The sequence below is a fragment of the Heterodontus francisci genome, chromosome 33 (assembly GCF_036365525.1).
Source record: "Heterodontus francisci isolate sHetFra1 chromosome 33, sHetFra1.hap1, whole genome shotgun sequence".
Taxonomy (NCBI): Eukaryota; Metazoa; Chordata; class Chondrichthyes; order Heterodontiformes; family Heterodontidae; genus Heterodontus; species Heterodontus francisci.
In genome coordinates, this window is record NC_090403.1 from 18,879,664 (window position 1) to 18,903,082 (window position 23,419).

A 23,419-nucleotide genomic window follows, 5' to 3' on the forward strand; every position below is an offset into this window, starting at 1 on the left:
CCCTGGCCAATATTCATCCCTCAATAAACATTACAAAACAGAATATTTAGTCATTATCACGTTACTGTTTGTGGGAGTTTGTTGTGCGCAAATTGGTTGCCACACTTCTTACAATATAACAGTGACTACACTTCAAAAATGTGTCATTGTCTGTAAAGCACTTAGAGACATCCGGTCGTCATAAAAAGCACTCTATAAATGCAAGTCTTTCTTTCTCTTTTTAAATCTTATAATGGATTCCCAAACTTTGGACTGTGAATTTCAGAAAAAGTATAGAATCAGTGCATAACTGGAGAGTGATATTATTTCAAACAATAGTAGAGTTTATGGGCTAAAAATTTGATCAAGTGCATTCGCAGGTGCGGGGATTGCGATGCACTAGTACCCACACCCAGTTGAGGTGAGGCAGGCAGCACACAAACTTCACAGGATCACAGAATTATTATAGCACAGAAGGAGGCCATTCAGCCCATCATATTTGCGCTGGCTCTCCAAAAGAGCAATCTACCTAGTGCCATTCCCCCGCCTTCTCCCCGTAACGCTGCACATTCTTCCTTTTCAGATAACAATCCAATTCCCTCTTGAATGTCTCGATTGAACCTGCCAGCACCACATGCTCAGGCAGTGCATTGAAGACCCTAAACACTCGCTGCGTGAAAAAGTTTTTCCCCATGTTGCCATTGCTTCTTTTACCAATTAGCTAAAATCTGTGCCTGTTCATTCTCGATCCTTCCACCAATGGGAACAGTTATTTCCTATCTACTCTGTCCAGACACGTCATGATTTTGAAATTCTCTATTTAATCTCCTCTCAACCTTCTCAAAGGATAACAGTGCCAACTTCTCCAATCTATCCACGTAACTGAAGTTCCTCAGCCCAGGAACCATTCTCGTGAATCTTTTCTGCACTCTCTCTAACACCTTCACATATTTCTAGAACTGGACACAATGTTCCAGTTGAGACCAAACCAGTGTTCAATACAAGTTTAACATAACTTCCTTGCTTTTGTACTCTATGCCCCCATTAATGAAGCCTAGGATACTGTTATGCGTTATTAACTGCTCTCACAACCTGTCCTGCCACCTTCAATGACTTATGCACATATACACCCAGGTGCCTCTGCTCCTGCACCCCTTTTAGAATTGCTGCCTGTTGATGGCCTGATTGCGCAGAGAAGGTAGAGTTAATGGAAGGAATGAAAACTGATGGGCATGCTTTACTGGAAAGGCTGGCCATTTTCAGGCAAGCCCCTACCTACCAAGACTGAGGCACACATTATTTTGCCACATGAACATTAAAACTTAAAATTGCAAGCCCCTGACTGGAAAGACATTTGCATGGTAACAAGCAGTGTTGGAACAAGGGACAAAGGGCCATGCTCTGACACATTCAGCCAACAATGGACTTTTGATTACCAGACATTGAAGCATTCCAGGTTAACTTCTAAGATGGCCGAATACACAGAAGAGGTTGGCAGACCAGTTTTGGTCACATGACTGACTGTTGAAGTTTTTGAATTTGAGCTTCCAACAGTGCATTTGAACTCAGAAAAGCCATGTGCTCCCAATTGGAACAGAACCTCCTCTCTAGTTCTGCCTGCCTCCATCTCTTTCCCATGGAACTGAATCTTGTGAAAACACGTGAACCTCTGTTACGACCAGGTGAGAAATGTGCCTAGGGGTCTTTACCTGGCCTTATGGTAACAAGGTTTCAAGGTTTTATTTTCAAACACACTGTGTTTTGAGCTCCCCATTTTTTTCCTTGTTCACAGCTCTCCAATTATAAGACAAAGAAACCAACACACCAGGTTTTCTCAGGTTTAAGGAGAAAAGTTAAATTTATTAAAACCTAGACTTAAACTCTAATATGGTTGATGTCAATGGATATACGACACACCCATGCTAGCATGCAGACGTGATGTACACATGCAGATAGGGACAGAAAACAGAAGAAAATATAAAGTGGAATAGTTTGAGGCAATATTTTGTGACTGTGCTTCAAGCTCATGGTATAGTTCTTTTGTAGGTATTTCTTGCATTTCATTGGGGCTCAGTATTCTGCTTAAACCTTGTTCACGTAGAAGACTTTTCTGTCTTTGAGGTTCACGTGTTTTCACAAGGTTCAGTTCTGTGGGAAAGAGATGGAAGTAGGCAGACAGGAGAGGGTTCTGCTTCAGTTCCAGGAGCACATGGCGTTCTGAGTTCAAATTCTGTTTTTCCAATTTTAAACTCCCCAAGTTGGCCAGCAAGTGGTCACGTGACCGACTAGTTTGACCAGGTCTCTTCTGTATACTGGGGCAAGGACTGGTTCCTCATTGTTCCAACACTGTTAATATGCAAATGTCCTTCCAGTCAGGGGCTTGCAATTTTAAGTTTTATTGTTCATGTGGCGAAGTAATGTGTGCCTCAGTTTTGGCAGGTGATGGGGGGGTGGGGGTTTGCCTGACACCTCCACACCTGAGGGAATGAAATGAGATTTGAAGAAAGGTGGCGCATTTTATTAAAGAGTTTGAGAGAAATATAAGATACAGAAAGAAAAAACATGCATTTCTCTCATTCATTTCCATTCATTCACCAATCTTAAAGCATATTAAAAATGATCTGTTCTGCATGCCAGAGCTGCTGTGTAAAGACCTTTGACTTCAGGGGATGGGTGGATCCCTTTTCCTCCGACTGTGGGGGAGGAGTCTTTGTTATTTCCCCCCTTTGTTCTCTGGGACACTCCTAACTAGGTATTTGTGCAGACTTGGCTGCACTCTCCTGTGGCACTTTGACTAGGTGAGGCATCACCCTCGTGGTTTTTCTTCCCCTAGAAGTCTCTGCCTGTCTCTGAAGATTCCTGTAAATGCTGTTAGCAACTCTGGTGGGGTGCTTCCAGAGGCTGCATTCACATAGGAAGATGTGGGGTCTAACTTTTCACATTTTGCTGAGTTGGTTGACCAGACAGTAGGGATTTTCATCCGGAATTCCTCTCGGACTTCCTTGAACCCGCCCTCTTGGTCACTTTTTCCCCTTTTCTTTCTAAACTTTCGACAGGCGTGTGCCTGCCTGCCCCCTTTTGTTCTCAGTGGGTGTCCCTTACAGTTCACTAGCCCTCTGCTGGCGGGTCCTCCTAACATCGGTACAGGACTTAGGGGTGTAGGTTTCACTGGGGGTTGGAGTTTCCCCTCAACCTGGCACATGTGGCAACTCCTGCAGTACTCCACCACATCTTTGTGGAGTTTTGGTCAGTCTAACTGCTGTCTTATGCGGGCTTTGGTTTCTCATATACTGACGTGTACGGTCACTGTAATCTCATGGGCCATTCTTAATATTTCTCTCCGGTACCTCTGTGGCATCACTAACTGTTGAACCACTGTCCACTCCTTGCCCTCAGGTCTATGAGGAGAACTCCACTTCCTCATCAGTACCTCATTCTTTAAATAGTAGCAATCAGGAACTCCCTCCACTTCAATTTCAAACTGGGCAGCCTGTGCTAACTCACTCAATACTGGGTCGACTCGCTGAGTCTCAGCTAGGGAAAATCCATTTAACTTATTCCCTGGGTCTTCTAACTTTCCAAAGAAAGTCTTTCCCTTCAAATACAAAACACTGATAACCTTCAGGAATCCTATTAACTTTTCCTGCACTGGCCATAGTAAGCTTCCTGGATTGCACTCTTACTGCAGTTAAAGCCACAGCTAGTTCTGTGTTTTGCATCAGGCACTCATCTTTACTGAGCGGGTGTGCCCTGATTAACCTTACCTGTTTCCCCTTTAGTTTCCAGCAGTCAGCCTTTAAATGCCCTGCCTTAATACAATGGAAACACACAGGTCTCCGGGTCTCACTCTTGCTCACAGCACCTTCCTTTTCAGTTGGAGGAGGGCCCCCTGTGTCTCCTGCTTTCCTTTCTCTTCCGGGACTGCCTGGGCGGAGATCACCTTCCCACCTTTGTCCTTTTCGGATTTGTGGGGGTGATTAGGAAAGGTTCTCCCCGGGAAACTGACTTATAAATTAAAGCAAACTCATTGGTCAGAATGGCCACTTGTCAGGCTCCCTGAACCCACTGCTCCTCTACATGGGTCTATATTGAGAACGGGAGAGAGTTTTAAAATTCTTCTAACAGGATTACTTCTGTGAAAAACTCATAGCTGAGCTGTATTTTTGAAGCCCTCAGCAACTGGTCAAAAGCCAGCTGCTCACTTCTTTCAAACTCCAGGTAAGTTTGATTGGTTTGCTTTTTGAGGGTTCTAAACTTTTGGTGATAGGCTTCGGGTACTAATTCATATGTCTTGAGGATAGCAGTTTTGGTCAGTTCATAATTTCTTGAACTTGCAACTGGCAACAAGGAATAAACCTCATGGGCTTTTCTGGTTAGTTTGCTTAGCCGTAAAACAGACCAGGTCTCAGCTGGCCATTTTAGTTGCCTTGTCAGTTTCTCAAAAGACATGAAAAATGCTTCCACATCTTCCTCATTGAATTTTGGAATTAATTGAGTGATTTTGAGCAATCTTGTACCCAGTCCTTAATTGTGTTCCTCCATATTGGCCCTGCTTTCACTGGGGTTATTCTGTCACCCCCCCTAGTTAACTCAAGTCGTCTCAACTCTCTTTCTTTGCATTCTTTCAGGAATTATATTTCTCTCTCTCTCTCTTGCCTTTCATTGTCTTCACACTCCTTTTGGAAGGCTCTCTCTTTCTCACTCTACTGTCTCTCACTTTTTCCTCGAATTCAAGTTTCCTTTGTTCCAATTGTATCTTTGCCTGCAGTACCCTGTCTGGGTCTGCTCCTAACACTGCTTCTGCTTCTTCAGATTCAAGGGAAAAATGGTTGGCCACTGGCCTTAAAAGTTCAGACTTTCTAGCCTTGCCACGTACAGTGATCCCACACTGCTCAAGCCATTTTCCTCAACTCCTCCATAGACAGTGCTTTTAACTTATCCCAAGTTACTTCACCCTGGCATGGAAGGCTACTCATTTCAGTTGCAGACATGTTAGTATTCAATCACACACAACCACAAGAAAACCTGTATTAATTTGCTCTTTTTGATTGGGAACAATTTGGCTTCCCACTTCCAATTTCACTCATTCGTCTGTGGGTAAAAATCCAGACGCTAGCGCCCAAATTTCAGTTACGACCAGCTGAGAAAGGTGTCAAGGGGTCTTTTGCTTTCGTTACCTGGTCTTATTGTAACAGGGTTTTATTTTTAAACACACTGTGTTTTGAGCTCCCCTTTTTTTTCTTGTTCGCAGCTTTCCAAATATAAGGCAAAGAAACCAAAACACCAGATTTTCTCAGGTTTAAGGGAGAAAGGTGAAACTTATTAAAACTTAGACTTAGACTCTAATATGGTTGACCCCTACGGATATACGATGTGCCCACACTAGCGGCACACGCGACATACACATGCAGATAGGGATAGAAAAGAGAAGAAAAGATAAAGTGGAAGAGTTTGAGGCAATATCTTGTTACTGTGCTTCGAGCTCACTATATAGTTCTTTTGTAGGTAATTCTTGTGTTTCGTTGAAGCTCAGTATTCTGCTGAAACCTTATTCACGTAGGAGACTTTTCTCTCTTTGAGGTTCACATGTTTTCACAAGGTTCAGTTCTGTGGGAAGGAGATGGGAGCAAGCAGACAGGAGAGGGTTCTGCTTCAGTTCCAGGAGCACATGGCGCTCTGAGTTCAAATTCTGTTCTTCCAAATTAAAACTCCCCTAGTTGGCCAGCAGGTGGTCATGTGACTGAGTGGTGTGACCAGGACTCTTCTGTGTATTGGGGCAGGGACTGGTTCCTCATTATTCCAACACTGTCTTTTACTATGCAAATGTCTTTCCGGTCAGGGGCTTGAAATTTTAAGTCGTGGTGAAATAACCTGCGCCTCAGACTTGGCAGGTGAGGGAGTTTGTCTAACAATCTCAAAGAGAGAAAAGTCTCCTACGTGAACAAGGTTTAAGAATACTGGGCCTCGACAAACAGCAAGACTACCTACAATCAAGTGAGCTTGAAACACAATAAAAAACACTCCGTTAGAGACTGCCTCAAACCTTTCACCTTTTAACTTTTCTGAACCTATTTGCATGTATGTATCGCGTGTGTATGCTAGCTTGGCATGTTGTACATTCATAGGCATTAACTGTATTAGTGTTTAAATTTAAGGGTTAATAAATTTCCCTTTTCTTCTTTAAACCTAAGAAAGCCTGTTTATGCTCATGTTTTTGCCTTATAATTGGAAAGCAGTGAACAAGGATTCACAAAGGGGAGCTCAAAACACAGTGTGTTTAAAAATAAAACCCTATTACAATAAGACCAGGTGAAGACAGCAAAAGACCCCTAGACACCTTTCTCACCTGTTCGTAATGCCATGCTTGGAGTGGATAAGTCGCCTGGTCCAGATTGCTTACTTCCCAGGTTGCGAAGGGAAGTGGGATTGGAGATAGTGGAAAGGTTTGCCAGAATCTTCCAATCTTCCCTATATACGGGGAGATGCCAGAGGATTGTGATATCCTTGTTCAAGTAAGGATATTCCTAGTAACTACAGGCTGGTCAATTTAACATCAATGATGGATAAAGGTTTAGAAACAATAAACAGGTAACAAATTAACAGGCACTTGGAGAGGTTTGAGTTAATTAAGGAGAACCAGCATGTACTTGTAAAAGGCAGATCACGTTTAACTAATCTAATTGAATTTTCTGATGAAATAAAGTGAAGGTCGATGAAGGGAATGCAGTGGATGTTGTCTATATGGATTTTAACAAAGTGCTTGACGAAGTACACCACATAAAAGGCTGGTTAACAAAATTGAGGCCTATGGAATAGGAGGTTTGGTTTCAGCTTGGCTAAAATTTTTCGTAAGGTCAGAAAACGGTGTAGTAAATGGTTTATTTATTTAGAGATAAGCACTGAAACAGGCCCTTCAGCCCACCGAGTCTGTGCCAACCAACAACCACCCATTTATACTAACACTACAGTAATCCCATATTCCCGACCACCTACCTACACTGGGGGCAATTTACAATGGCCAATTTACTTATCACCTGCAAGTCTTTGGCTGTGGGAGGAAACCAGAGCACCCGGCAAAAACCCATGTGATCACAGGGAGAACTCACAAACTCCACACAGGCAGTACCCAGAATCGAACCCGGGTCCCTGGAGCTGTGAGGTTGCGGTGCTAACCACTGCACCACTGTGCCGCCCGGTTGTTTCTTAGACTGGAGGTTGTTAGACAGTGGTGTTCCCCAAGAGTCAGTGCTGGGACCACTACTTTATATGATGTATAAATTACCTGTATATTGGAATACAAAATAAAATCTGCTGATTCTACCAAACTCGGAGGTGTGGCAGACAGTGGCGATCAGAACCAATCAACTGCAAAAGGACATAGATAGGCTAGCAGAATAGGAAGGCAAGTGGATGATGGAATTTAATACAGAGAGTAGCAGTGGAAGGGAGTTTCTCAAAATGGAGACGTGTGACCAGTGGTGTTCCACAGGGATCCGTGCTGGGACCACTGTTGTTTGTGATATACATAAATGATTTGGAGGAAAGTATAGGTGGTCTGATTAGCAAGTTTGCAGACGACACTAAGATTGGTGGAGTAGCAGATGGTGAAGGGGACTGTCAGAGAATACAGCAGAATATAGATAGATTGGAGAGTTGGGCAGAGAAATGGCAGATGGAGTTCAATCAGGGCAAATGCGAGGTGATGCATTTTTGAAGATCTAATTTAAGAGTGAACTATACAGTAAATGGAAAAGTCCTGGGGAAAATTGATGTACAGAGAGATTTGGCTGTTCAGGTCCATTGTTCCCTGAAGGTGGCAACGCAGGTCAATAGAGTGGTCAAGAAGGCATACGGCATGCTATCCTTCATCGGACGGGGTATTGAGTACAAGGGTTGGCAGGTCATGTTACAGTTGTATAAGACTTTGGTTCGGCCACATTTGGAATACTGCGTGCAATTCCGGTCGCCGCATTACCAAAAGGATGTAGATGCTTTGGGGAGGGTGCAGAGGAGGTTCACCAGGATGTTGCCTGGTATGGAGGGCGCTAGCTATGGAGAGAGGTTGAGTAGATTAGGATTATTTTCATTAGAAAGGCGGAGGTTGAGGGGGGACCTGATTGAGGTGTACAAAATCATGAGAGGTATAGACAGGGTGGATAGCAAGAAGCTTTTTCCCAGAGTGGGGGATTCAATTACTGGGGGTCACGAGTTCAAAGTGAGAGGGGAAAAGTTTAGGGGGGATATGCGTGGAAAGTTCTTTACGCAGAGGGTGGTGGGTGCTGGAACGCGTTGCCAGCGGAGGTGGTAGACGCGGGCACGATAGCGCCTTTTAAGATGTATCTAGACAGATACATGAATGGGCAGGAAGCAAAGAGATACAGACCCTTAGAAAATAGGCGACATGTTTAGATAGAGGATCTGGATCGGCGCAGGCTTGGAGGGCCGAAGGGCCTGTTCCTGTGCTGTAATTTTCTTTGTTCTTTGTTCAGAGAAGCATGAGATGATGCATTTTGGCGGAAGGATAGCAAGAGGCAATATATACTTAATGGTACAGAGAATGTGAGGAAGAATGTTTTTATGCAGCGAGTGGTAATGACCTGGAATTCACTGTCTATGAGGATGGTGGAAGCAGAGATGATCAATGATTCCAAAAGAAAATTAGGGTTTGCCAGAATCTGGCAATCTAGAATTTGAGGGAAATAAACTTGCGGGGCTGTGGGGATAGAGCAGGGGAATGGGACTGACTGGATTGACCTACAGAGAGTTGACATGGACTTGATAGGCCGAATGGCCTCCTTCTGTGCCCTTATGACTCTGTGACTTTATGACTGGCTGTATTCTCAGCAGTTGCCTGTATGGCTAGCATGAGTTACAGCTATTCTGCACTTCTTAAAGGGGAGGTGCATTCAGTCTGCAGCAACTGGTGGAACTGTCTATGAAAGTCTTGCAGGGAAGGGATAAAACTAGCAACGCAGCAGGAGGCCAAAGGGAAGGCTCCAGGTTCTCTGAAACGACACTGGAGGCCTTAGTTCAGGAGGTCGAAAGGAGGATAGAGGTCATGTTTCCACATGGGTCCAGGAGGCCCTCCAGGAACACGCTGCGAAGGGAATGGGAATAACAGGGAGGTCAATTCAAAGAATCTGGTCCCGAGGATATGATTGCAGTGCCAATAAAAGTTCAATGACCTCACATGGGTGGTCAAGCTCAGTGAATGCATCTTCAAATGCCCTCTCCTAATCACTGCACCATCAACCTCACAGGCTACTCAATGCACCACACCCTCATCACTCATCAATCAACAATAAGGACTCATGCCTAATATTCAGATGGACCACCTCACCCTCACACACATTCCAATGTTGCCAGACTCACATCTACATCTTGCAGCTTTCACATAGATCCAGCTATTCAGCTATGATAGGCACTCCACCCAGACAAATTGCAACACACTCACTGACATCCTTCCCTCTCTCCTGCAAGCCAAGGTTGCAAATAACAGGAGAGAGTAGCAGAGAACTGGTGGGGGCGATGCATGCTTGACTCTCCTGAGCCATGCTACGACTTTTTAGCATGGCAGTGACTAAGGCTGTTGTAACAAGTGTTGTTGAGAACATCCAGGATGGCAGTATATTCCTGCTTTAAACACCTACTCAAATCTCACTTCACCCTCATCCTGCTATGTGGCATGGAGTGCAAGCTGCAGATATGACCATGAACCTCTTGCTTTACACCCAACAGATTTTTCCTCATCCCAGCACTGCCCCTTAGTATTTTTGCTTTCAGATCACTAAACCTGCTGCCTGGCCTGTGCAGCCTCACCATGAAGGGCACGAGCAAAAGCAGGTGCCTGTTGAGGAAGCACCATCATTTGATCTGACATTCGCAGCCACTGGCTCAGCCAGTGACACTGTAGGCATTTTAGTGGGTCGCAGAGAGGTGGGATCAGCACATGGTGAGACACTGTGTGTGAGTGGGCTGTAGTCAGGGGGAAAGGATAGCATGTGTGTCAACTTCCTGGAGGTCGAGGCCAAGGGATTTAGGAACATAGGAACATCGGATTTAGGAGCAGGAGTAGGCTGCTCTGCCATTCGATAAGATCATGGCTGATCTGGTTATGGTCTCAACTCCACTTTCTTGTCTGCCCGCCCCCCCACCCCCAATAACCCTTGACTCTCTTGTCTGTCAAAAATCTATCTAACTCAGCCTTGAATACATTCAATGACCCAGCATCCACTGCTTTCTGGGGAAGAGAATTCCACAGACTAACGACACTTTGAGACAAAAGTAATTCTTTTCATCTCCGTCTTAAAAGGGAGACCTCTTATTCTTAAACTGTGTCCCCTAATTCTAGACTCCCCCATAAGAGGAAACATTCTCCCAGTATCCACTCGATCAAGTTCCCTCAGGATCTTATATATTTCTTTAAGATTATATCTCATATTTCTAAACTCCAGTGGATATAGGCCCAACCTGTTCAACCTGAGCGGTAGGCGACAGAGAGTGGGGATGATGGGTAAGTACTCCGATTGGCAGGATTTAACTAGTGGTGTCCCGTAGGGATCTGTATTGGAGCCTCAATTATTCACATTATTCATTAACGACTTGGATGATGGCAGAGTAAGTCATATATCCAAATTTGCTGATGATACAAAGTTAGGCAGCATTGTAGACAGTCCAGATGATAGCATAAAATTGCAAAGAGATACTGACAGACTAGGTGAGTGGGCAAAACTGTGGCAGATGGATTTCAATGCCGGCAAGTGTGAGGTTATCCATTTTGGACCAAAAAAGGATAGAGCAGGCTACTTTCTAAATGGGAAGAGGTTAAGTACAGTGGATGTCCAAAGAGACTTGGGGGGTCAGGTGCATAGATCTTTAAAATGCCACGAGCAAGTGCAGAAAATAATCAAAAAGGCTAATGGAATGCTAGCCTTTATATCGAGAGGATTGGAGTATAAAGACACAGAGGTTATGCTGCAGCTGTACAAAACCCTGGTTAGACCCCACTTGGAGTACTGTGAGCAGTTCTGGGCACCGCACCTTAGGAAGGATATATTGGCCTTGGAGGGAGTGCAACATAGGTTTACAAGAATGATACCTGGACTACAGGGGTTAAGTTATGAAGAGAGATTATACAAATTAGGCCTGTTTTCACAGAAAGTTAAGGGGTGATCTGATTGAAGTCTTCAAGATATTAACAGGAAAAGACAGGCTAGATAAAGACAAGCTATTTCCACTGGTTGGAGATTCTAAAACTAGGAGGCATAGTCTAAAAATTAGGACCAGACCGTTCAGGAGAGATGTTAGGAAGCACTTTTTCACACAAAGGATGGTAGAGGTTTGGAACTCGCTCTCACAAACAGTAGTTGAAACTAGAACAGTTGTTAATTTTAAATCTGAGATAGATAGATTTTTGTTAAGCAAAGATCTTAAGGGATATGGGCCAAAGGCAGGTATATGGAGTTAGGCTGCGGATCAGCCATGATCTCATTGAATGGCGGGACAGGCTCGAGGGGCTGAATGGCCTACTCCTGTTCCTATCTTCCTATGTTCCTATAACCTTTCTTCATAAGCTAAGCCCTTCATCCCCGGAATTAGTCAAGTGAACCTTTTCTGAACTGCTTCTAACGCAATCATATCCTTTTTCAAATAAGGAGACCAAATCTGTACTCAGTACTCCAGATGTGGTCTCACCAAGGTCCTGCATAGCTGCGGTAAAACTTCGTGACTTTAATACTCGACTCCCCTTGCAATAAACGGCAACATTCCATTTGCCTTCCTAATCACCTGCTGTACCTGCATACTAACATTTTGTGATTCATGCACTAGGACACCTAAATCCCTCCGTACCACCAAGTTCTCTCTCCATTTAACTAGTATGCAATATTTCTATTCTTCCTACCAAAGTGGAAAAGTTCACATGTTCCTACATTATACTCCAGCTGCCAAATTTTTTCACACTCACTTTATCTATTTCCCTTTATAGATCTTAACCTCCTCTTGACATCTTACTTTCCTTCCTAGCTTGGTGTCATTGGCAAATTTAGCTACCATTTCTGCTGCAGAAGACTCAGATGAGGACTTTGATGGGGTGGTGCACAGGAAAACGCTAATGGTCATGCACACAGAGATGCTTGGGGCATTTGCAGCCATGCCACAGAGCCTGTTGTCACTCTCAAGGAGCATAGAGGAGCCCAGATGCAACTTGGCAAAGGGCTTCATGCAGAACTTGGAAACCATCCTTTCCAGCATGGAAGTTGTGGTCAACTCCATGACAGCACTTATGGACTCAGTCATGATGCACGCCAGGCGGCCGATGTCTCAGCTTCCATTGCAGCACAGGCAGAAACCACCCAACATCTCAGTGCTGCAATGGAAGCTCAGACGGAGGTCCTGAGTTTATGCTTATTGCCAGGCAAGTCCAGCTTGGTGCCATGCAAGCTATTAGTGCTCAAAGGGACTTGCAGGTTCTCACAGCAGTTCAGCAATCAGTGCTCCAGCAGATTAATAGGATTGCTGATATGCTGCCCATGAGAGTGGCAGTGACTCCATGGAGCACGACTCTACTGTCTTCTCTCAAGCTGATAGCATTCATGCTCCCAGCACTGCCACTTCACCAGTGTCCTTTGTTGCCTTTCAGCCAGCCAGCCCACATGGTTGCCTCTCAAGCAGAAGTGGTGCAGTCTGGAGCTGGGTCCTCAAGGCCTAGAGCTGCTCAAGGGTATCCTGCAAGGCCATTTGCCTCTCCCCACAAAAAAACATTTCTTCCGATCCAGAATTTTCCCCCATTAGCTTTGGTAACTTTGACCCTCAACCCCTTCCCACCATCAACCAACAGCAAGTGTTTACTCTGCCCCCACCCCCGCTCTGAAAACTTCACTTCTCCCGTCTCTCCACCAATGTTCAGCCTCGGATTTCCGAACGGAGATCTGAAGGCACGGGACTTCCAGCAACCTGCTGGAATATTGAAGCGGGATGGCTGTCACGACAAGGTAAGTAATTATTCATTAATTAAGTTTGATTTAAATATTTAAAAGTATTTCCGCCCCCCACCCACCCCGCGCCATGACCCCGGACATCAGGGGCTGATAAAATGCAGCACATTTATTTATTTTTATTTAGAGATACAGCACTGAAACAGGCCCTTCGGCCCACCGAGTCTGTGCCGACCTTCAACCACCCATTTATACTAATCCTACACTAATCCCATATTCCTACCACATCCCCATCTGTCCCTATATTTCCCTACCACCTACCTATACTAGGGGCAATTTACAATGGCAAATTTACCTACCAACCTGCAAGTCTTTGGCATGTGGGAGGAAACCGGAGCACCCGGCGAAAACCCACGCAGACACAGGAAGAACTTGCAAACTCCACACAGGCTGTACCCAGAATTGAACCCGGGTCATTGGAGCTGTGAGGCTGCGGTGCTAACCACTGCGCCACTGTGCCGCACATTGTTTCAGAGCTCCAATGATTTTCTCCATGATGTTCCTGATGGTAGCATGGCTCTCATTGTACATGCACTGTCCATGGACGGCAATCATAAGAACATAAGAAATAGGAGCAGGAGTAGACCATATGGACCTTTGAGCATGTTTCGCCTTTCAATACAAGCATGGCTGATCTTCAGTCTCACTACACTCTCTCACTCACTCTCCATATTTCTTGATTCCCTCCCAAAATCGACCTATCTCAGCCTTGAATATACTCAATGATGGAGGCTCCACAATCCTCTGGAGTAGAGAATTCCAAAGATTCACAATCCTCTGAGTGAAAAGATTTCTCATCTCAGTCCATGTGATCACCCCATTATCGTGAGACTCTACCCCAGATTCTGGATTCTAGAGTCTCCAGCCAAGGGAAACAAACTCTCAGTGTCTACCCTGCCAAGTCGCTTAAGAATTTTGTATGTTTCAATGAGATCACCGCTCATTCTTTGAAATCCATAAACTATGGACACAATTTTCTCAACCTCTCATCATAGGACAACACTCTCGTCCCAGGAACTAATATAGTGAACTTTTCTGTACTGCCTCCCAGGCAAGTATATCCCTCCTTACATATGGAGACCAAAACTGTGCACAGTACTTCAGGTGTGATTTCACCAAAGCCCTGTACAATTGGAGAAAGACTTTATTATTCTTGTACTCCAATCCTCTTGCAATAAAGTCCAACATGCCATTTGCCTTCCTAATTGCTTGCTGTACCTGCATGCTAACTTTCTGCGTTCCTTGTATGAGTACACCCAAGTCTCCCCGAACATCAACAGTTGAAAGTTTCACACCTTTAAAAACATTCTGTTTTTCTATTTACTGCCAAAATGAATAAACTCACACTTCCCCACTTCGTCCATCTGCAGCCTTGTTGCCCACTCACACAACCTGTCTATATGTCTTTGCAGCCACTTTGTGTCCTCCTCACATATTATATTCCCACCTAGCTTTGTATCATCAAAGTCATTAATATAGAGTCCAAATAGCTGAGGGCCCAGCACTGCTCCTTGTCGCACTCTACTAGTTACAGCCTGCCAACTTGAAAATGCCCCACTTATCCCTACTCTTTGTTTCTTGTCCATCAACCAATCCTCCATCTGTACTAATTTATTATCCACTACTCCATGGGCCCTTGTACTGCATAGTAACTTTTTGAGTGGACCTTTATTGATGCCTTTTGGAAATCCAAGTCTATGATTTTCTATGTATTTTGTTAAGACTGCCTTCATAATAGATTCCAGCATTTTCCCAATGACTGATGTCAGGCTATCTGGCCTTGTAGTTTTGTTTTCTCACTCCCTCCTTTCTTGAATAGTGTTCTTACATTTGCTAACTTCCAACCCTCTGGAACTGTTCTAGAATCTAGGGAATTTTAGAAAATCATAACTAATGCATTCACTATCTCTGCAGCTACCTCTTTTAGAACCCTGGGATATAGGCTATCAGGTCCTGGGGATTTGTTGGCTTTTACTCCCTTAAGTTTCTCTAGTATGTTTTCGATGCTGATATTAATTACTTCAAGTTTTTAGTCTTATTAGCCCCTTGGTTGCCCTCTAATTTGTGTATTTTACTGTGAAGACAGACACAAAATATTTGTTCAGTGCCTCTGCCAATTTTTCATTTCCCATGATAATTTCTCCTGTTTGCCTCTAAGAGACCAATGTTTACTTTAGCTACTCACCTCCTTTTCATATACTTGTAAAAACTCTTACATTCCATTTTTATATTCCTAGCTATTTTACTGTCATGTTCTATTTTTTCCTTTTCATCAACTTTTTGGTCTGCCTTTGCTGATTTCTAAAACTCTTCCAATCCTCAGGCTTACTATTATTCATGAGTTACAAAACAGAGCTCTTAGCAAAGTGGTGGAGTAGCACTGTCTCATATCTGCTGTTTAATGGCTGTGATGTGGAACCTGGAACTCAAGGGTACCCTAGCCACAAGGCATTAGCTGGAATGTTATGGCCCCCAAATGAGTGGGCTGGTGGCTGGGGGGATATGTAAAATTGAGTGGGAGGCAGGGGGGTGGCATTCCTAATGCCTTCCTACCCCCCCGGCAATTTTACGCGGACTGGCAGCAGCGGCGAGAAATGGCCCACCCACCCCAGGCCAATTCATCCCTTAAGTGGCCAATTAACTGCCAGTTATGGGCCTCCTCCTGCCATCGCTGGTATTGGGGTGGATGGCAAAGATCCCAAGAACACTGCCAAGTAAAACCTGGTGGCCTCCTTGTGGGCTGGGGAGGGCCCTCCTGATGGGGCAACCTGTGTCCCACAGAGGGCCACCCTCGAAGCCCCAACCTCCCTCACCGCACAACACTCCCCCCCACAACCAATACCCTTTGCTTCGCTGGGGCCCAGATTTGTCCCCAGCAAAGCCCCAAAAACCTTTCTTTGTTCTGGGGCCATCCTTCACCTTGCTTGCGACAGCTGGTGTAGTCCCAGCAGTGACCACCACTCCCGTTAGTGCTGCTGGGACTAAGAGCTGCTGGCCCACTGACTGGCTGGCAGCTCCATGAGCCAGGACTTCCTGCCCCAAAGAGGTGGAAGTCCCACCCAAGGCCGATTCAGCACCTGGGGAGTGGCTCCCCAAGCCGGCGGAGGTGGGCTTGTCTCCAATTTTTTGGCCGGTGGGCAAAGCCTCCCGCCCAACGTAATATTCCAGCCATTAAATTAAACCTAGAAGGTGGTCATGCCCAGCTCAAAGTTGTCTGCAGTACCTTTGTTATATATGTATATATTGTTATACTATCTGTAAAGTGTTAGGTCCTCAGTACCTTGCTCTACGACAGCGAGGCCTGGACAACGTATGTCAGCCAAGAGCGACGTCTCAATTCATTCCATCTTCGCTGCCTCTGGAGAATCCTTGGCATCAGGTGGCAGGACCGTATCTTCAACACAGAAATCCTTGAGGCGGCCAACATCCCCAGCCTACTGAGTCACCCTACTGAGTCAGCGGCGCTTGAGATGGCTTGGCCATGTGAGCCGCATGGAAAGTGGCAGGATCCCCAAGGACAAATTGTACAGTGAGCTCGCCACTGGTATCAGACCCACCGGCCGTCCATGTCTCCGCTTTAAAGACGTCTGCAAACACGACATGAAGTCCTGTGACATTGATCACAAGTCGTGGGAGTCATTTGCCAGTGATCGCCAGAGCTGGCAGGCAGCCATAAAGGCGGGGCTATAGTGTGGCGAGTCGAAGAGACTTAGCAGTTGGCAGGAAAAAAGACAGAAGCGCAAGGAGAGAGCCAATTGCGAAACAGCCCTCACAACAAATTTTATCTGCAGCACCTGTGGAAGAGTCTGTCACTCGAGTATTGGCCTTTATAGCCACTCCAGGCACTGCTCCACAAACCACTGACCACCTCCAGGCGCTTACCCATTGTCTCCCGAGACAAGGAGGCCAAAGAAGAAGAAAGTGTTAGGAACTAATTAGCTAGGAACTAGTTGTTATGTGTAAGTGTTCCAGTAGGGGGCTATATTCACGGCAGCACTGGGGAGTCATGTTATATGTAACACAAGAATCAGGTTCTATAGTACAAAGCATGGTGCTGTAATAAAACAGACTGACTTCAGCCTTTTCCAAGATTAAAGTGTGATTCTTTCCAACATCTGGGAACCTGAAACAACATAAAGATGAAATAACCTTTTTTTTTTATCATTCATGGGATGTGGGTGTCACTGGCAATGTCAGCATTGCTTGCCCATCCCTAATTGCCCTTGAACTGAATGGCTTAGTAAGCCATTTCAGAGGACAGTTAAGAGTCAACCTTTTTTTTATTCATTTATGGCAATGTGGGCGTTGCTGACCAGGCCAGCATTTATTGCCCATCCCCATTTGCCAATTATTCTGGGTCAGGAGTTACATGTAGGCCAGACCAGGCAAAGACAGCAGATTTCCTTCCCTAAAGGACATTCAAAGAACAAAGAACAAAGAAAATTACAGCACAGGAACAGGCCCTTCAGCCCTCCAAGCCTGCGCCGATCCAGATCCTCTATCTAAACATGTCGCCTATTTTCTAAGGGTCTGTATCTCTTTGCTTCCTGCCCATTCATGTATCTGTCTAGATACATCTTAAAAGACCCTATCGTGCCCGCGTCTACCACCTCCGCTGGCAACGCATTCCAGGCACCCACCACCCTCTGCGTAAAGAACTTTCCACGCATATCCCCCCTAAACTTTTCCCCTCTCACTTTGAACTCGTGACCCCTAGTAATTGAATCCCCCACTCTGGGAAAAAGCTTCTTGCTATCCACCCTGTCTATACCTCTCATGATTTTGTACACCTCAATCAGGTCCCCCCTCAACCTCCGTCTTTCTAATGAAAATAATCCTAATCTGCTCAACCTCTCTTCATAGCTAGCGCCCTCCATACCAGGCAACATCTTGGTGAACCTCCTCTGCACCCTCTCCAAAGCATCTACATCCTTTTGGTAATGTGGCGACCAGAACTGCATGTAGTATTCCAAATGTGGCCAAACCAAAGTCTTATACAACTGTAACATGACGTGCCAACCCTTGTACTCAATACCCCGTCCGATGAAGGAAAGCATGCTGTATGCCTTCTTGACCACTCTATTGACCTGCGTTGCCACCTTCAGAGAACAATGGACCTGAACACCCAAATCTCTCTGTACATCAATTTTCCCCAGGATTTTTCCATTTACTGTATAGTTCACTCTTGAATTGGATCTTCCAAAATGCATCACCTCGCATTTGCCCTGATTGAACTCCATCTGCCATTTCTCTGCCCAACTCTCCAATCTATCTATATTCTGCTGTATTCTCTGACAGTCCCCTTCACTATCGTGAACCAGATGGGCTTTTACAACAATTGACAATGGTTGCATGGCACCATTACTGAGGCGAGGGCTGGGATCTTACAAAGCTCCCAACGCGGCTGGGTCGGTGGGGCGGAGTTTGTGGGGCTGGAAGATCGTTCCCGGCAGCGGCCTGCCATGGAGCCTCACAGCGGGAGGGCCAGGCCCAATCTTCCTGGCGGCGGCGAGGCTCCGTGGCGGCCCCCCCGCTGCTGGGCAATTGGACCCGAATTAAAATATTCAACTTAGCAGAATGCACACATTTAAAAAAAAATTGACTCCAATCTTACTGTCAGGCTGCGATCTTCTGAGCGGTGGCTGGAACTCACATGCCTTCACTTTCCCGTCTGGGGAAAGCAAGCACCACAGTGGTGGGGAAGGAGGGAACTTAAGAATTTTAGTGCGGGGGGAGGGAACGGGGTCAAAGTTACATCATTAGTGTAGGGGATGGTGGGAAGGGGTGACCTGTACACTTCGTTCAGTTTGAGGAGAAGTACAAGTTTGGATGGTAAGTGTTTTGTGGGGGGAAACGGCATATAATGAATTTTATTGTTATTGGGGGGGTGGGAAAGGGGCAGCAGATTTTTAATCAAAACGGTGGGGTATAACTTTAAAAATTTAAATTAGCCGGCAGGCCTCTAAATATGGCGCCGGCGCCTGTGTAAAGGCAGCTGATGCCATTGCTGCCGTTTGAGAGCCCGCCCTTCACCCGGGAGGGGATGGGGGGAGGGGTGGCTCAACCAGCATATTATTGTGGGCCATCGCGAAAAAGATCACAGCGGCACACTGCCTGCAATTTATTTTCGCCCGCCGTCACTCCTGTCAGTGGGTGCATAAAATCCAGCCCCAGCTTTCAATTCCAGATATTTTTATTCATTAAGTGTATTTAAATTCCACCATCTGCCATGGTGGGATTTGAACCCATTTTTCCAGGGCATTAGCCTGGGCTTCTGGATTACTATTTCAGTGGCATTACCACGACACCACCATGTTACAGTACCTGTAGCGTCTGGCACTAGATGTAGAAGAAGACAATATAATTTAAGAAATATGGCAAGATAAAACTACCATGTATCAGGTAGATGACTTCGCATTCCACGTCCCAAAGTGTTGCCTGACAACTTGTCCATTTGTTCCTCACCCATGCCAAGAACTTACATAATCTTACAGCTGTTATTGCATGTCATTCTCACCCACGCCTCTGCAGGGCATATATGCAAGATGCAACACACAACTGAAAGCCTTGTGAAACTCACATCTTCCAAAAGCTAAACACATCGAATCATTGGCATACGGCTTAGCTCCAGGATACATGGTCACTTACTAACACATAGGTTCGCCTGCAGGTTGGCGACATGTATGTCACTGTCTATGTGCCCCTTTAACGTAAAGGGGGGGAATTTTAACCACAAACCAAGAGTGGGTTTGGGTAATGTTGGGTTGTCAAAGTGTTAAAAATCAGAATCTCAAAGCCAACCTGCATCCAACCCATGCACCCTGGGTTTAACAGAGGTGTAATGGTGTGGGTGGAGGGGTGGTGAGGTGGGTGCAGGGGGTGAGAGGGCTACCAACCTACTTCAAGGAGGTGGGTTGGCACTTTAAACATTTTCATGAGGCTGTGAGCCTTATTGTCATTCAACATTTTGAATTTGACTGTGGACGGCTGGGTTTCCCATGCCTTGGGAAACCTGGCAGGAAACTCAGGGAGGGACTGTCTGAAACAAAAACAAGAAATGCTGTAATCACTCAGCAGGTCTGGCAGCATCTGTGGAAAGAGAAGCAGAGTGACCCTTCTTCGGAACTGTCTGATCCAGGAGGTGAGTGTCTTACCTGCTGGATCTGGTGTAGCTCATTGGGAGAGCTCTGAGATCGGGCCACACTATACCCGCCTGCACCCCCCTGCCAACCTTTCCAATCTGCCACTGACTTCCCAGAGCCGTGCAAACTTCTTTAGTCCTCCGATTTGCCCCCACTCCAGTTTCCAATACCAGGCCTGAAATTCCACCCCCACTCCAAAGCCTGCAACCGCTTCCCCGCCCCCAACCTGTTTCCCTCCCCTATCAGGCCCATGTTCTCCACCCCATGTAGGATCGGAATTCCTTCCCCCACCAACTGGACTTTAAAATTGGACTTTAAAACTGGACTTTATGAAGTATGGGGAAGGAACCTTAACCCCCATTGACAATAATACTGTGAATGAGAGCCAAACTACAACACAAAGCACACAGAGGCAGGCTGCATTCCGTTGGGTCAATTTCAAACATTCCAACATCACAACAGAACTGATACTGTTAAAGGACTGGAATTTGGGACATTACCATAACTGCCATCATGTTAAGTAATTGGGGAGGCCATTGTTACAACTAACCAGCCCCAGATCAAAGTATTCAGTCCTGTCAAGACAGGAGAGAAACCTTTGTCGTGTATATCAGGTCTGGAGCCTGGGCTAGCTCACCTTGGTGGAGTTCATTGTTCTCGGTCATGGAACTAACATCAGCACTGAATGGATCTGTCTGGACTAGGCAGGTAACAGAGGAAAGAGATTAAAAGGTGCTAAGCACTGACCATCCAGCAGGACGTGTTCATGATATTTTGATAAGGATCATCATAAAAAGGACAAGATCGAAGGGTTTGGCACTGCAGTCATGTGAAGAAGGACAGGGACTGGTCATCTCAGGTCCAGGCCTACAATCAACATTGGTAATGACCAGCCGTGTGGGTAACTGTAAGTTTTTCAGTCAAATCTTGAAGGGGTGCCTCAGTTGGAAGAAGGGTCAAAGTTGGTCATCTAATCTCAGGACCTACAATCAACACCGGGACTGACCGGCCGTGTGGGTGATTGTAAGTATTTTCAGCCAAATTGTAGTGATCTTGGTCTGAGGGAATTGGACGAAAGTGTCGTGTTTTTGCCTGAAATCTATATGTTTGAGCCAAGTTGTAATGACTTTGTTTTGGGTAACTGGCAACAGTGGTCAAATCGCTGAAGGGTTCAGCTGGGAATTGGGGTGTCAATTTTAAGTTCCCGCAGGAGGCTTTGTACTGAGGATAGTTTTGTTTTATTTCTGTTTCAACTAACCATAGAGGTGTCTGTATTAGGGATATTATTGGATTCAATAAAACATGGTTAAGCCAAATCCTGTGTTGTGTCCAATTTTGTTCTTGTAATTCCCAAAGTCCAAGAACTTAGTATATAACTTAACAAAGTTATAAGCAGCATGGACAGAGTGGATAGTCAGAAGCTATTTCCCAGGGTGGAAGAGTCAGTTACTAGGGGACATAGGTTTAAGGTGAGAGGGGCAAAGTTTAGAGGGGATGTGCGAGGCAAGTTCTTTACACAGAGGGTGGTGAGTGCCTGGAACTTGTTGCCGGTGGAGGTGGTGGAAGCAGGTACGATAGCGACGTTTAAGAGGCATCTTGACAAATACATGAATAGGATGGGGATAGAGGGATACGGACCCCGGAAGTGCAGAAGGTTTTAGTTTAGGCAGGCATCAAGATCGGCGCAGGCTTGGAGGGCCGAATGGCCTGTTCCTGTGCTGTACTGTTCTTTGTTCTTTGTTCTTCTTGTTCTTAGTAAGGGGGTATGGGAACGGATCCTCTTACACCCAGGCCTCTGATCCCATCCCCCACCACAGGACTTCAGGAATGACACCGCCACCCCTGGACACCCCTACACCATCTCCCCTGAGATCGACACCCCACCTCCCTCCACCCCCCGCCCCAGGACACGGTCCTACCTGGTCCTGCAGCCTCCTCTGGACTGCTCACTGTCTAACTGGAAGCCAAGCCTGTCACTCAGGCTGGTTTCTGAGCAGGGAACCTGTGGATTGCCAGAGAGGTAGGAGAGAGAGAGATCTTTATTCTTTATGAGTTGCTTTGTCTCACAGCTGTAACGTATTTGCCAGCAAAATCTCTCAGGCAGACTGATCCCTTCATTGATTGATAGCTTTATTTAATTGGGATTTTTTAATTTTCCTTCGTCCCAGTTCAGTCTTCAAATTAAACAAAGGGGCATAATTGGGGTGCCATCACACCTGATTCAGGCGTTGGTTACTGATTCTGTCACAGAGAGTGATACTGGTTTTAATCTTCCTTTGACAAGTGTGTCATTTGAAACCAATTCAAGGTGAGAGAGCCAGAATCGGGAAAGAAAGAGAGAAATGAAGAAGAGAGAAAGAGCGATAGATGTAACTGATGGGAGGAGAGAGGGGAGATGAATGCTTGAAGAATCTTCTAAAGGAATATCAGACAAAAGTGTTCAGTGTTTGCCGTTAAGCCATATTTTGTGTAGAATGTAACAGTGCGTTGTTACCCTGCTGATACATTTCAATGCATAAAATGCAATTTTAGACAAGGGAATATGAAGTATCATTTGGCCTTGTCACACAGCAATACAAAAGTGAATAGTTTTGAAGTGACTACAGATTATTGAATATAGACTACGTAAAATTTTTAGCACTAAATTGCCACGCTTTATTCTTATTTATCTGATTATTGGATAATTCAATTTTTCGGTGCAAAAACAACTTTGACTTAACAGGAATGGAACCTCATCTCATCCAAAAGGCAGTGCCTCTGACAAATCAGCACTCTGTCAGTACTGCATTGAAGCATTAGCCTCAATTATGTGCTCAGAATCCAGAACGGGACTGGAACCCATCATCTTCTGATACTGAGGTAAGAGAGCTGCCATGGAGCCAAGCTGACACTCAAAACCCCGTTGGCAATCACATCTGGGCTCACAGGTACAGACTGGCACCTTGAACATGGCACAGGAGAGTGGCCAGTACCTGTGGAACTGTAGCCCATCAGGGGTCAGTGCCTTCAGGAGAGGAAAAACGTGGAGGAAAATGAGAATGTAAGATTTTTACATACCATATATTTCTGTCTTTTGTATGCAAACACACCTAAACCTGAAGAAAGAGATAATGTTTTATATGAAATGAAAAAAATAAAAATGAATGACGTTCATTGCTTTACTGAAAAATGTAATTGAAATTCTAACCTGGAATGACAGTTGACTGTAATGGCATTACTTCGACTCCATGGATAGGATATCTGAGAGGGGAATTGGGTTGGGCTATGATTATATTCTTCAAGGGTGATTCATTCCTGTGGAGA

At 45.3% G+C, this 23,419-nt stretch overlaps 1 protein-coding gene across 1 annotated transcript in view; it reads right to left on the reverse strand.

Annotated features, from left to right (window-relative positions):
• LOC137347890 (beta-1,4 N-acetylgalactosaminyltransferase 2-like) overlaps positions 1-23,419 on the reverse strand; it is a 102,703-nt gene that overhangs the window by 46,739 nt on the left and 32,545 nt on the right. The window contains exons 3-4 of the mRNA XM_068012935.1: positions 23,304-23,410; positions 23,174-23,211 (exon numbers count right to left, since the gene is read on the reverse strand). Of these exons, the coding sequence (XP_067869036.1) occupies positions 23,174-23,211; positions 23,304-23,410 (145 nt within the window). The remainder of the gene's footprint in view (positions 1-23,173; positions 23,212-23,303; positions 23,411-23,419) is intronic.